General features: G+C 42.6%; 1 protein-coding gene across 3 annotated transcripts in view; it reads left to right on the top strand.

Moving 5' to 3' along the window:
* The first annotated feature begins 7,422 nt into the window (after positions 1-7,422).
* Positions 7,423-17,932, top strand: part of Mgat5 (alpha-1,6-mannosylglycoprotein 6-beta-N-acetylglucosaminyltransferase) — a 228,350-nt gene continuing 217,840 nt past the window's right edge. Inside the window, exons 1-2 of one of the 3 annotated variants that reach the window (XM_042683384.1) lie at positions 7,423-7,640; positions 7,718-8,100. In XM_042683384.1, coding sequence (XP_042539318.1) covers positions 7,860-8,100 — 241 coding nt within the window. In that variant the 5' untranslated portion in view covers positions 7,423-7,640; positions 7,718-7,859. Of the gene's footprint in view, positions 8,101-17,932 lie in introns of all 3 variants that reach the window. The other 2 variants (XM_042683385.1, XM_042683383.1) reach the window with 2 other exon arrangements.

A 17,932-nucleotide genomic window follows, 5' to 3' on the forward strand; every position in this document is an offset into this window, starting at 1 on the left:
ATTTTGTTTCTCCTTAGTCATTGCCAACCTCTCATAATGACAGTATGACAATTCCTCATTTCCTGGGCAGGAAGCCAGATGACAATCCTCTGTGTGTGTGTGTGTGTGTGTGTGTGTGTGTGTGTGTGTGTGTGTGTGTGTGTGTGTGTGTGTGTGTGTGTGTGTGTGTGTGTGTGTTGTTGGTTTTTTGGGTTTTTTTTTTTGTCTGTCATCCAGATTGAATCTTCTCACATGTTTCCTTGCTGTGCCAGTTGATTATGGTCCAAGATCTTTCTGGAGAGAAGCCTCAGTGCCATATAAAATTAGTAAATTAGCCTAGGGATGATCTCTTCAGCTGGTACCAAATGTTATAGTATTGAAGGGAACTGAACATGTATTGGTTAGTTTGGAACAATGCTGGAGCTCAGTCCTCTCTTCACTCTGTGGCCTTCCCAGGCCTAGCACAGGTCTGGAAGCCTGCCTTTCATCAGAGTAGTGATGGGCTCCTGTAGCCACTTGGATTGTTCTCTCTCACACTCTGCAGCGTAGCCTATAGGCTAACCTCTGCATCTTCCTAAAGTGAGAAAGGCTCCACTGATTGGTTAAGCCAGTGTCTCTCAACCAGGGTCCTTGATAAGGCAGATGGGGAGGAAAAGTGGCCACATTTTCACTTGTTACGGCTTCCCAGTTATGGACTAACTACTCTGGTAACTGATGGCTAGAGGTCATAGGTGAAACATCTCCCACCTTTCCCCCTTATGAGAACAAACCTCAAATCAGTAGTCCTCAAACAGAAAAATCCTCAATTAGAGGGTTTTATTTCATTTTTCAAGAACTCATGCTGTTTGCATCAATTTTGATGTTTTCAGAATTCTTTGGGGTTTTTGTAGGTCCACTGTGATTTCATGGGAATTCCTTTAGCTGTGAATAACTTAAGGCTCTGGTGAATGAAACAGGACATGAATCTTATACGATCTAGTAGTGACAGCTGCATACTTTTGTCCTCCTTTTCCATTGTCTACCTTCCAATAATGTGTACATCCAAGAATATTTAGAATAAAGTCAAGGCATTCATTTCCAACTGGTTCTCATCCTTGCCTAGCCCTCTAGTGTAGACAGTCATATGTGAATGACAGAGCTCAGAAGGTGGGTAGGAAAGGAGTGTGGGAAGATCTGGGAGAAGGCAGGAAGTTATGAATTCTGGATCCAGCTTCAATTCCCTTGTTAAGCTGTTGGAAATTGTGCTACTGGTACCAGAAATGGAGGCCTGCACTTTACCAAGCGGCCAGCAAAATTGCAGGGTGCATACCCACTTAGACAAATAGGGTTGAAGTCTTCCTTTCTCCAGTTTACATTGGGAATAAAATGTGCATAAGTGAAAGTCAGAACTTCCTCACTTGATGGTTTCAAATGTAAAGGGGGATGGACTGTATAAAATCAAACACAGCACAGGTGTGTTGCTGGAGCTGGTGTGTTTCAACTAGTAACTCAGCCTAAAACCAGTACAGCTGGTTGCAAAGGGAGCAGAGGGTTTTCTTTTTCTTTTTCTTTTTTAGGGTTTTCAATAAGAATGTGACATACGGTTTACAAAGAAAAGGACTGAGATTGTGAAAGTAGAAGTGAGGGTCTTGTTCATATGTGTGGGTGGAGAGTCAGGAGGTCAGCAAAGCCGTTGGGGATGGTAATGGAAGTCCAGGCAACTGCTAGATGGGCCCTCTGGTTGAGTTCAGGTTGGTGGCACTGAATCTGTATGCCCAGGCATACAGGGTGACCTCAGGATCTTTCACGAATGTGGACTTATTTTGGAGAAATAAGCTTCCTCCTCTTCTGCAGCTCATTTTAACAGAGTAGAGTCAGAATCTTCTCCCCTGCCTTCACTACTCATCCTGCATGTCTTCCTTACACCAAGAATACCTATCACCTGCTGATTCTCTACCCTGCCAGGATGATAGAATGTGGCATTTAACATACCAGTTCCTGCAGACCACAAATTGTGGGTCTGGTTTGCATCTCCTATCAGTACAGCTCTTTTCCTTCTGAGATTGTGGTGGTAATGGTAGTGTGAGCCTGGTTCGATGGAGACCATATTAGTATTGCAAGGCAGGATGTGGGTTCTGGTGTGATACAACTGGTGTAATTGCACTTGGTTGTTTCCCTCAGCAGATTCAATGGTAGTACCCTAGGCTGCATTTTAATTCATTGCATTTTCTTGTGCCATGTTTGGGTTCAGAGTAGTGGAAGCCCAGAATCACCTGATTGTGAATGGTAATGGCAAAAGGAAACTGGACACCTTAGATCTCCCCTTACAACTCCTCTCTTATACACCCCTCCCATTTCTAAGCAACTATTAGTGTATTCTCTCTCTCTCTAGTTTTGCTTATTCTAGGCATTTCATATACAGGGAATCATTTAATACATGGGATTCAGTGAGATGTTTCCCCCCCCCCCCCCCCCACACACACACACTTAGCAAGATGTTCTCAGGGTTATATATGCTGTAACATAGTTACTTCTTTATCTCAGGGTTATATATGCTGTAACATAGTTACTTCTTTATCTCCTTTATTACACTTAATATCCTGTTATGGACATACCAGTTTTCTTTGTCCATATGGTAGTTGATGGGCATTTTAAGTTGTTTTAATTTGTTATAAAGAATACTGCTATGAAATTCATGTAAAAATTTTTGTGTGGGCGTATGTTTACACTTCTCTTGGGAGAATTCCTGGGAACAGAATTGTTTGAGTCACATGGTAACTCCCTCTTTAAATGTTTGAGACATTTCAAGCAATGTATGAAGATGACAGTTTTCCACATTCTCTCCAACAATAATTACCTGTATTCTTTTTTTTTTTTTTTTACCATCCTAATGAGTGTAAAGTGGTATCTCATTGTGGTTTTGATTTCCCTTTCTCCTAATGATTAATGATGTTGGACGTCTTTTTATGTGCTCTAAAAAAAAAAATAGGACAACTGATTTATTTCTTTGACAGAGATCTTTGACCACATTTGTTAAAGGGGAAGCCAGATGTTACTGTGTTACAGAGTGAGTGGAAGGAAGGAAGTAGGGGATGGAGGTTAATAGTAGAAACAGACGGTGCAAACTTGCCTTGAAGTGAACTGGTGAAGTCATGGCCCTGGACATTTCATTTCTCTGCCTAGCAACAAGGTCTTCTGAGATACATAGTGTAATCCTTCTTGTAGCTGCTTACCTATGTCACCCAACTGCTAAATCTGGAGGCAGACAGATTTTGAGCTGAATGACTACTGTTTGATCACCGTTGTTCTGAGGCCTCTCTATTAATTGTGTGTCTATTACTGATGATCATCATTAAGTTCTTTCAAGGCACTAAGAATCTTTGTAAGGATGATTGTCCTATATCCTCCTCATTATCCTCCTATTACTCTATGAGATAGGGGTGTCTTTTGAATAATGCTTTTGCAAAGTCTTGAATTCTGTCTTCTTAATAGGAATTGCAGACATGAATTCTAATGTGAATCTTTGTGTATGCTGATAGACTGTTATCTCACACTTTACATTCCACCAGAGAAAAGAACATTCCTGGCAGTTCTTCACTTAAAATCTAGGCCCTTAAGTGCTCTGAACTCCTTATAGCTAGGGATTTGTGCTTTATACTCTCTGCTAGAAAAATTATAGTTAGATGTTTTCTTGCCCATCTGTGTGCCCCATCAATGCACCGCATGGCAGGGGTGGTGGGGTCTTGGCCTTCATAAGGCTAGGATTTAGAAGCCTTCTGCCTTCTAGCAAAGACTGTGTCTAGCTCCTGCCTTTGACCTCTTTGTGGCTTAACTGTGCAGCCTTGAGTATTGTTTATTTCAGTGGGGTAATTAAGGAAGAGGAGAGGGCCTTCCTGAATGTTGGTAGGTAATTCTTGTCCTAAAATATTCAAAGAAAGTCATCAGAAGGCTATGTGTAACACCTCATTTTCTTGCCCTCAGACAATCTCTTTTCAGGGTGACTAATGATTATGGTTGTCAGAAAGGAAGTATAGCTACTTCCTGAGGAACTAGTGGTAGCAGAGGGATGTCTGTCAGCCTCCTGAGTGTGGATACCCTTAGAACACAGTGACTCCCATGATAATGTCATTTAGGTAACATTTTTATGGTGCCCCAATGACCAGTATCTTTCTCCAAAAATATTCATGAAGACAGTTCCTGATTTATAATAGTTTGACTTAAAGTTACTGACTTTAGGGTGGTGAGAAAGCACATGTACAATTATTGTTTTTTCACTTTCAGTGTACTATTCAATGAATTACATGAGTTACGTAGCACTTTATTATAATAAGTAGGCTTTGTGTCAGTTGATTTTTTTAAATCAGTTGTAGACTAATATAAGTGTTCTGAGCATGATTAAGATAGGTTAGGCTAAAAAGTGCATTTTCCTCTTAGTATTTTCAACTTATCGATGGTTTATTCACAGGTACCCAGTGTAATTGGAAGGAGTATCTGTGTCTGTGTGCCTGGAGGGCCCCTTAAACAATGACATGGAATTTTACTGTGGTAGTCACTTTAGTATCACTGTGACAAAATACCCGAGAAAATCAGCTAAAGAGGAAAGGTGAATTTCAGCTCATCATTGGGGAGGTGTCATTCTGTCATAGGTTGGGCCATTGCTTTTAGTCCTATGGCAAGGCAGTAAATCACAGTGAAGTATGTGGCTGAGGAGTCTGGTTTACCTCATGGTAGCCAGGAAATCAGAGAGGAAAGTCATGTACCCAGTTACTTAAGCTCCTCCCACCACGTTCCTCCTCCTGAACATTTATCATGGTCTGAGGAATAAGTTTTTGATACACAGATCTGTTTAGGAGCGGGGAGATAGAAACTAGTAAACAATCAAGGGTAGACAGTTTTTTTTTTTGTTTTTTTTTTCCCCCTACAACTTAAGAGCAGGGAAGGAGTTCTGTGGGCTAGAACAGTGAGGATCCTGGTTTGATACAGGTAGAACTGGAGGTAGGGATTAGATAATACTCTGAACTTGGATTGGCACATGAACCAGGCCAGCCAGGTAAAGGAACAGCTTGAACGGAGATGGGAAGATGTTTATGAAAGGTTTATGGTAATAAGCAAACCAGCAAGTAATATAGGTAACAGGGGGATAGAGGAACTTAAAAAGTAATGGAAGACAGAACTTTTGGTCTTATAGTACATTACACAGCAATGGGATACATGCCCCTGGAATCTGGCTACCTTGTACAGGGGCTCTGACATTGAGCATTTGTCAGAATCATCTAAAGAGGTTATTGGAGCTTAATTTGCTCAGCCCACCTCCAGAATTGTTGATTCTGTAGTTATGCAGTGAGGCTTGGAAATCTGCTTTTCTCATCGGTGCTCTAGCTGTTGCTGAGGTAAGGGACCACACTTTGAAAATCAGGAGCCTAGAATTCCAGTGTCAGCAAACCTTTTTGGCTAAGAGCTAGATATTAGATATTTATATTATATAGACTTTGTGAAACTACATAGAACTATCCCCCCCATTTTTTGCCAGTCCTGGGGCTTGAGCTTAGTACCTGGGTGCCGTCCCAAGCCTCTTTGTGTTTAAGGCTAATGTTCTATCACTTGAGCCACTGCAGAGGCACTTCTGGCTTTTTCTGGGTAGTTTATTGGAGAGTCTCACAGACTTTTCTAGGCTGGCTTCAAGTTATGATCTTCAGATCTCAGCCTCTTGAGTGGCTAGAATTACAGGCATGAACCACTGGCACCCAGAACCCTTTTTTATAGGATCTACTCCATTCAAAGGCATAGTTGTCTGTATTGTCACACACAATCTCACCGTCTTTTCTGAATTCCTAGACTACATCAAATGTATAGTACATTATGTTTTAGTAAATTGCAGTTGATATGTGTGGCAATATAAGTTATCATGTCTATGGTCAACAACTATACATAGACTCTTACATATTCTGTTTTGTTGCTTTCCAAACCTCTAATAATGGACCCACCATTCTTGGCTTTACATCAACAGACCAGTAGGGAAGTAGAAGTGAAGAAGGTTTATTGATCCTTGGGCCATCCTCAGATTATCCCTCCCCTGTCACCTAGCTGGGTAACTTTTCTAAGTGATCTCCTTATATCTGTATTCTCTCATTTGTATCTCTTGAAGGGAAGATGATAATATTATTTCTTCCTAGTGTGTAACTTTCTTATGAGGACTTAATCAAGCCACTTAAAAATATTCTTGAAAAAATTCTTGCCAGGTGCTGGTGGTTCACAACTGTAATCCTAGCTACTTAGGAAGCTGAGATCTGAGGATCATGGTTCAAAGCCAGCCTGGGCAGGAAAATCCCTGAAACTCTTATCTTCAATAATAATAATAAATAATAATAAGCATACACCAGAAAACCCGAAGTGGTACTGTGGCTCAAGCGGTAGAGCACTCACCTTAAGCTGAAGAGCTGAGGTACAGCACCCAGGCCCAGAGTTCAAGCCTCATGACCAATGAAAAAAAAAATAAATTAATTAAAAAAATCTTCACAATGCCCAGAAAATAGCTAGAATTTATTTAGTATTTATTATTAGTGGAAGTACCAACTACCAGTTACTCTGTTGGTAGGCAAGGGGAAGGCAGTGGAAAGCAGACCAATAGCACTGCTACGAATGCTAATTTTTTCAGGATCCTCCTGCCTTCTTTTCTTCAGTTGGTTGCAAGGAGGAACACTTTAAACTAAAATATGCACACTCTGAAATACGGCCTGGCTCACACTCATGTAGGAGATCCTTGCTCAGCCTTTCCTTGGCAGAGTACTTTTGTTAGCTGACTGGTTCTTGGGTCCAGGACTCTTGCTGAACATACCCATGCCTCTTTGCAACCTATGCTCAAACCCCACTTGCTGAGCAGCTCTGATGTTTTGTCATTGGACCAGTCTGTGCAGGTACCAAATGGAATCTGGCCATCATACTATTGAGGCACTTGCCTTTTGACTCTTCGTTTGCCTCCGGGTAGGAGTGAAAGTGAGAACCACAGTAAAAAGCAGTCAGCCAGGTCCTTCAAGTTTCCTGTGCTAGAGCAGTGAGGTACAACTTTAGCTCGAGCTAGCTGGGGCAAGAAGAAGGAACTCAGTGGTAGAGTCTGTGCTTAGCAACTGTGAGGCAAAAAGAAAAGCTAGAACAGAAAACAGCACTGACCACACCCCCTGTGCTGATACAGGGAGATCACTTGCTGGCCTCTATCTGTAAATACAGATAATAAAAACTGGCTGCCCTTAAATAAAATGGAACCCTGTCCCCCTAGCTCATCAGCTATCCTTCAAAAACCATCATTTTCTTGCTCACCTGTCCAATTGCCTGCTCTCATCCTTGCCCAAAGTGCATACTGACTTTGTAAGCTCAAGTTACAGACCAGACGCACAGGGGCGAGAGGACTCCACCCTCCACCTGGGTTTTTGCTGACGTACGGTGAAAATCTCCTTCCATCTCCTCTCCACCTTGCAAAACAAACTTCCTGTTTTGAATGAGGTCCAGATGGGAACAGCCCTGCTTACACCTGTTAACACATTCAGACACACTTCCCTCTCTGCATTTGCACAGCTTTTGTCACCTCACCAGATTTCCCCTCCGCTTACAGATCCTGAATCATAACCTAAGATACCGAACCAACACATTAAGAACAGGAAGCCGACATTTGATGCAGAGCAGTCTGGGTGAATCATGGCTTCTGGTTAATATCTTGTTGTGCTTTGCCATGACCACTTTGCTAAACATTTTCCCTCTTTTACAGCAGAATGGAAGCAAAGAAAGGAAGTTGCCTGATGCAGGAGCCTGAGTGAGACCCACGGACTCGCAGACCCAGCCTACATCATGAACTTAACTTTATCTTCTTTGTGTTGAGAGCCAAGAACTAGTAAAGTTACTGGAGAGCAATGGCTCTCTTTACTCCCTGGAAGTTGTCCTCTCAGAAGCTGGGCTTCTTCTTGGTGACTTTTGGCTTCATTTGGGGGATGATGCTTCTGCATTTCACCATCCAGCAGCGAACTCAGCCCGAAAGTAGCTCTGTGCTGCGGGAGCAGATCCTGGACCTCAGCAAAAGGTACATCAAGGCATTGGCAGAAGAAAACAGGAATGTCGTGGATGGGCCATATGCTGGTGTCATGACAGCTTATGGTAAGCATGATAACATGGGCCATACATTGAGCCTACCTTGATCTTGAATGGGTGCCAGGGTACTCCCAGACATGGACTTGCCATGAATTCAGTAATCCTGCCTTTATGAGCCATGATTACACACAGAGGGACATCCTCAGAAATGTATCACAGTGCCATTTGGGAGATTCTGAGCTCTTGTAGATAGACTTTCCCCAGACAGGGTGGACAGTGTTGTTAAGTGCAGATGGTGATTGCTGATGGCTGGCTCACATTTCTGGACTCTATGGCCTCTAAAGGGATATGTTCAGGGGATGCTGATAAACTTTCTTATTATCTACCATTAAACATAACTTAATTAGGAATAACGGGAGTGAACTGAGGGGGTGGAAGGGATTATTTTTCCCCCCTTTATAGATGTCAGTAAGCTTAGAGCCTAACGTGTGCTGCTTTTCCGCCACTGTCTGCTGCCTTAATGGTTTTAACCTTTGGTTACCCAGATTTTACTGCTCTTATTTCTTGTCCCTTGTCTCTAATTGATGTCACTTTGGAAGAATTTTTTGGTACTTGGTGCCTATTCTTAAGTGCCTTAAATCCTTTCTGAAATGACATAGAATTTAAAGAAATACGTGGAGTATATCTTATTTTTCCTTTTAGCAAAAGTTATGCTCAATATAGAAAAAGTGGGAAACTATAGATAGGCAGAGAGAGCAGGAGAAAAACAGTCACACTTATGTCTACTACTCCAGACAGTATATAAAATAACATTTCAGTGTATGTCTTTTGGATAGGTTTTTTAATTGAGATCACATTATGTCCTGGAGAATTACATCTCTGGTTCTGTGGTCCCTGAGTATCCCGAGTGGACTGATGCTCCAGAGAGGGATCTGTTGCTATTCTCAATGTCAGAATCATTGAATCAAGGCTTCAGTGGTCTCAGTGTTTGGGACTTGTAGCATGGATGAGATGTAAGGTTAGAGTTGGGGGAATGTAGGAAGGTTGTTTTGTGCTTTGTAACCAGTCAAGGCATACACTCTGCAGCATGTAGAATTCAAATGATGGCCATTGAAAAAGTACAGCCGTGGTTCAGTTGCATTCAGCTTCCTTTGAAACATAGGATGTCACACTCAATAATATATGCATGTTTTTCCTTTTCAGAAAGATCCATGATGTGTGTGTGTATGTGTGTGTGTGTGTGTGTGTGTGTGTGTGTGTAAGGAGAACATGGTTAATTATGAGGAAGAGTGTGGTTCAGCGCATATTACTTGAAATGATGATATACTGTATGCCTTTAATGTGCTCTTTCAAGGTTTACATGAAACTACCTTTTTGATGCAATGAATTAAGAAAATAAGGTTCTGTTTTTGAGAGAACATGCTGAAAAACTAGGTTCACTTCCCTTTTTATTTTTTTTTTATGCTGGTACTGAGGCTTGAACTCAGAATCTCACATTCTTGCTTGCCTCTTTTTACTCAAGGCTGGTGTTCTACCACTTGAACCACACCTCCACTCTGGCTTTTGCTGGCTAATTGGAAATCAGAGTCTCTTGGATTTGTCTGTCTAGACTAGTTTCAAACTGAGACCCTCAGATCTCAGCTTCCTAAATAGCTAGGATTACATGTGCAAGCCACGGTGCCCCGCTAACTGGGTATATTTTAAAATTACCCATTGGCTTCTATCTGCTATAACATTTCCAATCTGTATTTTTAATTTTTTTTTAATTGTGTTAGTCCTGGGTCTTGAACTCAGGGCTTGAGCATTGTCCCTAAGCATCTTTCTTTTCTTTTTTTTTCCTCAAGGCTAGTACTCTTACCACTTAAGCCACAGTTCCACTTCTAGGGTTTTTTGGTAGTTAATTGCAGATTAACTGCCCAGGCTGGCTGTGTACCATGATCCTCAGGTCTGAGCCTCGTAAGTAGCTAGGATTATAGACATGAGCCACCAGCATCTAGCTTAGCCTGTTCCTTTTATAGATGAATTTTCACAAAGCTGTTCATGGGTTTTCTCAAAAACAACAGCAACAACAAAAAACCCAGTCAAACAGACCTCTTCAATGATCTACCTTGCACTGCTAGGACTCTTTTATAACACCTACTTGACATGTCACTCAAGTAAGGGGTCTCTGGAGTTGAGTTTCTGAAATGTAATTGGAGAGTATGTATATGTCTTAGGAATTTGGGACCATACTGTGGGGAGATCACACTAAGACAGGGTTTCTCACCTAATACTATTGGCATGTTGAGCCAGATGTCTTTTTTTTTTTTAGGGAGATTACTTGTGCATAAAAATTTTACACAAGATGCCAATAGCATATCCCTAGTTGTGGTAATTAAAAATATCTCCAGACATGAGCAGATATTTGTATCCTTTCTCTGCTACCTTGGATAACTGCTGTACTAAAAGTTAACAGAAACAAACACCATCTTAACACTAACTTTGGGATGTTTTAAAGCAGATGATTGGATTTTGTTATTTCAGATTTGGCAGCCTAGCCTTCTCTCTGGCTCCCAGTTCTGGAAAATAGCAAACTGGATTGAGTGAGAGGATTAGTGTGGTCCAGGGCCAGTTCTGGGAAGCTGGAGAGCCATTATGATGACATGTGCTTCATCTACAAACATTGACAGGCATCTCTGACAACTGATTACTGGATGAGACTTGGAGATTTCAGGTTGCTCTGTGGTATAACTGTGGTATAACTGGGAACTGGGACACTTCACTTCACTGGGGAGATCATAAGATCAGGCCCTACCTTAAAAGGTCAGCAGCTCAGGCTAACAGAGCTTTGGCCAACTCTTCCTCCATATCTGCTTTCTTTTTGTTGGCCTCAAACAGCCCCTGTGTAGTGCTCTGCTTAGATAACTACCTTAAAAGAATGAAGAGCTGATGTTGTATGGCTGGGATCCATTCCTGGTCTGAATAGATCCTGTTAATAGATCAGCAACAACCCTTGTACCATCTCCATATCAGTATAAATTGTAGCCTGTGTTACAAATGGATGTTTGGTGTCTGTGGCAGGTGTTTGATAAATTGTATTTGCTGATTTTAGAGGATTAGAAGCTTTGGTTTGAGATCCTAGCGCAGCCATGTTCAGCAAAATACGGTCTGTGAGCCAAATTTAGCCCACTGCTTTTTTGTGTAAATAAAGTTTTATCGAATCCTAGCCATTCCCTTGTGTTTATAACAAACACAATAACAAGGAAGCACTTATTCTTTTTTTTTTTTTTTTTTGGGTCCGGTCGTGGGGCCTGAACTCTGGGCCTGGGCGCTGTCCCTCAGCTCTTCAGCTCAAGGCTAGCGCTCTACCACTTGACCCACAGTGCCACTTCTGGCTTTTTTCTTTTTGCTTATGTGTGCTGAGGAATCGAACCCAGGCCTCATGCATGCAAGGCAAGCGCTCTACCACTGAGCCACCTTCCCAGCCTCACCAGCACTTATTTCACAAAAGGTATGAAATATACTGGATCCATCAACCAGTTATCACAATCGGTCATTCTTAACTCTTGTCTGATTGTGTTTCTCATGGACCCAAGAATTTCACTGGACTCCATGGTCTAATACAGAATGAGCAAACTATAGCTTGTGAGTCAAATCCTCTATGCAACCCATTTTGGGGAAGAAAGCTGATTAGGATATAGACATATCTGTTAGTGTTACTAGTTGTTACAGAAACCGCAAAGCCTAAAATATTTGTCTTTTACAAAAATATCAGTCTCTGATCTAGATTATGTTGGGTGAATCTAACTATCTACCTGTAGGTGTTTTTTGAGTCATCAATCTCTTTTATCCCTACATTTGGATCCCCTGAACACATCCTCTTCCTAACACATCCATTCAAATGCAGTTCTCCTTTGTCTCCTGAAAATGCTTTTGAGTGGCAGGCTGAGAGCTGTAGTGGTTAGCATGGTTAGTTTGGGAGCCAGACATTATGGTTTTGCCACATCTTGTGTACGTAGCCTTGGCTCTAGAGGCATAGACTACTTTTAAAATGGGGCATCAGTACCTCTCACAAGGGCATGTGAAACTTGCATTAGGTTTTGCTATTCAGGTACCTTGTTTGTGCCTCCTTTTAATTAGTACACAAACAATCCAAAGATCACTTGACTTAATTAATATTGTCCCACCTTACGATGATAGAAAAGCATACTCATACAACCATTCTATTTTTCTTTTGACTTTTGGTATAGTCAATAGATTACATGGGATATTCAGCGCTTTCTTATTAAATTGCCTCTATGTTGATTTTATCCAACTATTCTAATGTAAGTATTGTAAGCACATTTAAGATGGGCTATGCTAAGCAATGATGTATAGTAGGTAAGGTGCGTTACATGGATCTTGCCTTCAGTGCTTTTGTGGTGGACCTATTAGAATGTAACCCCATGGTGAGTCAATGAGCTTCTTGGAAAGGGCATCTTACCCGAGCCCCCACTCATCTTTGTTTTGGTGTTTTAAAAGAACAGACCACGGAATCTGGAAGACTTAGTAGGGAGCCAGACAGCAAGCAGGCAGATATGGAGGAAGAGTTGGCCAAAGCTCCGTTAGCCTGAGCTGCTGACCTTTTAAGGCAGGGCCTGATCTGATGATCTCCCCAGTGAAGTGAAGTGTCCCAGTTCCTAGAGAGGAAAGCAGATGAGACACAGCAGGGTTAAGAGGGTGTGTATAGTCCATTAGGTCTATGTTTGTATGTAGGTGCCTAAGAAATAATAAACAGGAGAATGAAGAGACTTCTTTTAAGACTTGGTAATTCAAAAATGCTGCCTAGAGGTCTCCCACTAGGCAGACTGTGTGGAACAGTTGGTGCATTCATCCTTGGGGTGCTGAGGGTGTGTCTGTTTCCCTGGCAATCTGGAGAGCTGTGTGTTGGCTCTGGCCTTTCAACCACATGCAAGGCTTCTGCAGTTCTGCATCTCGATAGCCAGCCTGGCAGGGGGTATGGCTGGCAGGACGTCATTGGGATTGTCATAAATGGTGCCACTCACTCCAGTCAATGCTGTTCTTGTTTCTGAGGTGACTCAATCTGTGTCTGACTTCAGTGACCCAAATTGGATTTCCAGTGATCACATCTTATCTAACAGGGCAGGCCTGGTCTACTTTGGTACTCTTGGGATCTGTAATGGAAACCTGAAGCCAGGTGTGAGAGTCCCTCTGGGGTTCATCCACATCTTATTAACCCCAATATGTCATCCCTGCTTACCTCTCTGGGCATAGGGACACATTGCCCTGGGAAAGTTACCCACTCAGGTTAACATAGCTCAAGCACTCAGCGTCTCCATGATACCTCCACCCCATTTCCCACTTGCTCTCCCTACAACTTGCTCTCCTGGGTTCTGAGGCTATCTCTGTCCTTCTTCGTTTCCTGGTTTCAGGGATTTGGGGCATAGTTGTTGGTTTTTGGTACAGTTACTGGGCCTGGACCTGTTCTAGGTTTTTCATTCAACTATGGTATACTTGAACCATACCTCCACTTCTGACATTTTTTTGCTGCTAATTAGAGATAAGAGTCTTACGGATTTTTTACCTAGACTGACTTTGAACTACATTACTCAGACTTCAGCCTTCTGAGTAACTGGGATTACGAGCATGAGCTACCAGCTACTCAGCTTGGTTCATGAGTTTCTTAGGTGTAGATTTTCCCTTTGGCTGGCTCCTGGCATTCAGAGACATGGCTTTGTTGGCTGATGTGTGTCATGCATGTACTGTCTAGCCTATACAAACAGCAGGAAAAAGGTAGGTTGATAGCCCTGCCTTTGTGGACGCTATATCCTCTTTGTAGAGGAGAAATAAGCAGAGAAAACCAACAATGGGGGTATAACTTTTAAAAAATCACCTCAGAAGCTCCTTGACATTACAGGATCATAGAAGGCCCCTCTTCTGATGTGTCCTTTAACTTGGAATGATAACATTAGCAGATAAGGGGGGGTACAAGGAGGAGGCAGTTGAGGCAGAGCATGTCACAGAATGGAGCCAGCAGCAGCCAGCCAAGGAGAAAAGGCAGTATGGAAAATCCTGAGGTCTAAGAAGTGAGCCATAAACAGATGGGCTTCACAGGCTATGTGGGTCCCAATGTGGTGGGTAAAAGGAGAGGGTATGTCAGAAGTTAGATGTCCTAGAAGCAGAACTGCTCTTGGCAACCTCCTGTGACCCCTGCCATCTCCAGGGGAGGGAAGGACTGTAATGAAGAAGGAATTCGGTTTCCTAAGAGGATCCCAGTGAGGATGGAAAGCCAGCCTGGGTTCTTGGTCACAAGCCAAGGGTGGTGGAGTAGTAAGTGCTTTGAGCTTCTGGTGGTCTTCAGTGGCCTAGATGCTGGTCCCACTTAGGGGTGCTGAAGATTGTTCTGTAAGGGTAGTGACTGTCCTGTGTTGCAGACTCAGATAATATTCCAGATTTAGGTAAGAGCGTTTCCAAGTCTTTCCATGGCTTCTTTTAAGAGGTGGATAGCTGGGTGTCAGTGGCTTACTCCTATAACTAGCTATGCCAGGAGTCTGAGAATGGAAGGTCTCTGTTTGAATCCAGCCTGGGCAATTAACCAGCAAAACTGAAACTGGAGATGTGGTTCAAGTGGTAAAGTGCCAGCTCTGAGTGATAAAAGCTAAGGGACAGTGCCCAGGCTCTGAGTTCAAGCCAAAAAAAAAAAAGTGTGTGTGTGTGTGTGTGTGTGTGTGTGTGTGTGTGTGTGTGTGTGTGTGAGACAGGTATTGGGTGTTGATGTTGAGTTTTATTAAAGTTCAAGTCTGGAAAGGGTTTCAAATTTTTCACATGTTTCTCTTTTACTTCTATTGTTATTAATAGGATCAAAACCTGTTGTGGGATGGGATGTCTGTGGGGAAATGTAGAAATCTATCATCAAAACATTGGGCTGGGAAGGTGGCTCAGTGGTAAAGCGCTTGCCTTGCATGCATGAGGCCCTGGGTTCGATTCCTCAGCACCACATAAGCAAAAAGAAAAAAGCCAGAAGTGGCGCTGTGGCTCAAGTGGTAGAGCGCTAGCCTTGAGCTGAAGAGCTGAGGGATAGTGCCAAGGCTCAGAGTTCAGTCCCCACGACTGGACCCAAAAACAAAACAAAACAAAAACAAAAAACATTAATTGTCTCCATTTGAGAGAAAATATACTGTTCTTGAAGTGAAACTGGTAGGAGTGGAACAACAGAAAAAAAGCCAGGCTGGTTGTGTGTGAAGCAGCCCTGGTTTGTCTCTGGTGGTGTGGCCAGTGTGATTGAGGAAAGGGCTTTCTGCTTTAGAGAGCTTGGAACCTAAAAATAGATCTCTTGGGGACTTGGAACTTCTCTCACTAGTCTGTGGTAGAGTTTGGATTCAAACCAGACCAAATTCACAGCATACCTGGTCAGATTAGAGGAGACGCTGGAGGTGGTTATTTTAGACAGGAGTCAAATCCAAATACGGCCTTGTCTTCTGCCACAGTCAAGTCCTTTGATTTTACACCTACCACTGCTTTGAGCCTGCATTTTGGAGGGACTTCACATATGTTTCTCAGAAGGGTCTTCCTCTTTCCTGCTGGCTCAGGAATTCAGCATGACCCTCTTTTCCCCCTTCACAGCCCAGGCATGGCGCTTAGGCCGGGCAGACCTCCTATCACCATGAACCCGTAAGGAGCTCTGCACCCTTTTCATGCCTACCCTGGTGTCACAGCTGTCTTCTCAGTTGTGGTGAAGCCATCTTTGTGTTTTCCAACCTCTGATTATCTTCCTCCCATCTGTCTGTTCTCTACTGTGCCAGTGAGATCTGCCTGACTTCTTCACAGAAAGAGGCTCTACCCTGCTGTTCTCATTTTTCCCAGTTCTCAGGCCACCTACTAGCACATGTTGATCATGTGTCCAATTTCATTTTTCCCTAACTTAGGCTGTCAGCCCTCCCCCGCATAAGCAAAGACTGTGGTCTAGTTTGTTCTCCATTTGTGCCCCAAAGCAATGTCTGGCATATAGTAGGAACAATGGATGAATCGAGGCAGCCTTGCCCCTACGGGACTCTGTGACGATCTGTGTGGTTTAGTTACAGCTGGAATGAATTTGAGAATCACAGTAATGTTTTCAGTGAAGCAGGAAATGGAAGAAAAACCCCAGGGAATCTACATCCAGGCGACTCCAAGCAGTTATTATGCTAGATCCTGATGTGGGAACTAGTGTGTGTTCTTTCATGCGGGGTGGGGGCAGGAGGAGCCTTTGGAACCTTGAGCATGTTACGGAGCTTTTGGAACCTTCTTTCTCTTTTTGGTGAAGTATAGGATGTGCTATTGCTCACCTCATGGGACTGTGATAAGCTTGCAGATAACAACACTGATAGCATTGCTATTAATAATCACTACCCCTGGCTGGATGTACCTGTGTCTGTAACCACCCAGCCAGTGCTGTGGGTATAGATAGTTTGCTTGAATATAGCTTCAGGGACTTGTTTGTGCAGCTGTCCTTAGTGATGGGGCCCAACCACAATAAAAGGAGCATACTGTACTCCACAGTACAAAGGGAAAACAAAGGAGATGTGATTGTTACTGCTATGTGCAAAAGAGTAGGTTTCCTTGGTGGGCTGGAAGATAAGCTGGGTATGACTAGCCAACCTGTGCATTTTGTAGGGACTTGTTTGGTAGTAACGTTTCTGATATGAGGTGGTGCGTGAGAAAGAGTAGCTTCCGAGGAAGGATGAGGTCCTGTATTCAGTGGCCACCTTCAAAGACCTTCACTTCTCCATGCCTCTGAGTTCCCCTTTCTTCCAGACTAGGGACCCAAATGCTTGACTTCTCTATTTTGTGCATCTCAATAGGTATTAGGAAAGTCCAGCAGAAAGCCTAAGATATTCAGAGACTTTGTGAACACCCAATGTTATCAACAGGGACTACAAATGGTCTCTCAGATTTTGCTGTACACTTACTACCTTCCTGCACCTCACACAGCAGCTCAAGAGTAGCATTCTTACCTAGATACAGTCCCTGGTCAAACTTTTAACCAAGGAAACAATGGAGGTCAATGACATTGGTCATCTGAGCTGTTTAAAGTAAACTTTGTCATGATAGTTGAACTCCCTTCTGTCTTCGGGCTGTGTCCTCTTTGTCCACTGCAGGACAGTGGACACGTGTGGAAGTTTGTATCCAGTCACTTAGCTACCATGTGGCTTTAAATTCAAATGAATTAAGGCACCAGCTATCATCAAGATGTTTCCATGGAGATTATCACGCATGACTTGAGGGTACTCACCACCAGTGTGAGTTCTGAGAGTGGAAGTGATAGCATTGTCCACATGTTGGAGATGGCATTTCAGCAAGGTATAGTGGTGCACTAAGGGGGTGGAAGCAGGAAGATCACGAGTTAGTTCAAGCCAGCCTAAACCATATCTTGAGACTGTACCTCAAAACAAAACCGATAAATATGAGCTTTTATATTTAATGTGTTCTTGAAAATGAAACCTACCTAAACCTGAGAAAATATCAAGTATAAAAAATAGAAATAAACATATTCCTCATCCCCACATTGGGATCTTACCACTGATAAAAATTTTGAGTTCCCACCAGTCCTTTACTAATGCAGATAGATAACCTGTGTGTGTGTGTGTGTGTGTGTGTGTGTGTGTGTGTGTGTGTGTGTATAACATATATATATGCTCTTTTAAAAAAAATGGAATGACTTTGTGCTTTTTCAAAACATGAGACGATCTTGTATATACACCTCTAAAAACTCATCTTTGTTTTATTTCCTCATGCTGCTAGATAATTTGATGGCTAACTGCTTTTTTTATGTATCCATTCAATAAATACTTATTGAGCTCCTGATATTAATAGCTATTGGCAATGAATAGTTGACTAGACAGAGCCTGTATCTGCCATCCCCCAGTTGACAGTCTAGTTA

This window comes from Dipodomys spectabilis, unplaced genomic scaffold (genome assembly GCF_019054845.1).
Source record: "Dipodomys spectabilis isolate Male_0828 unplaced genomic scaffold, ASM1905484v1 ptg000081l, whole genome shotgun sequence".
In the NCBI taxonomy this organism is placed as follows: domain Eukaryota; kingdom Metazoa; phylum Chordata; class Mammalia; order Rodentia; family Heteromyidae; genus Dipodomys; species Dipodomys spectabilis.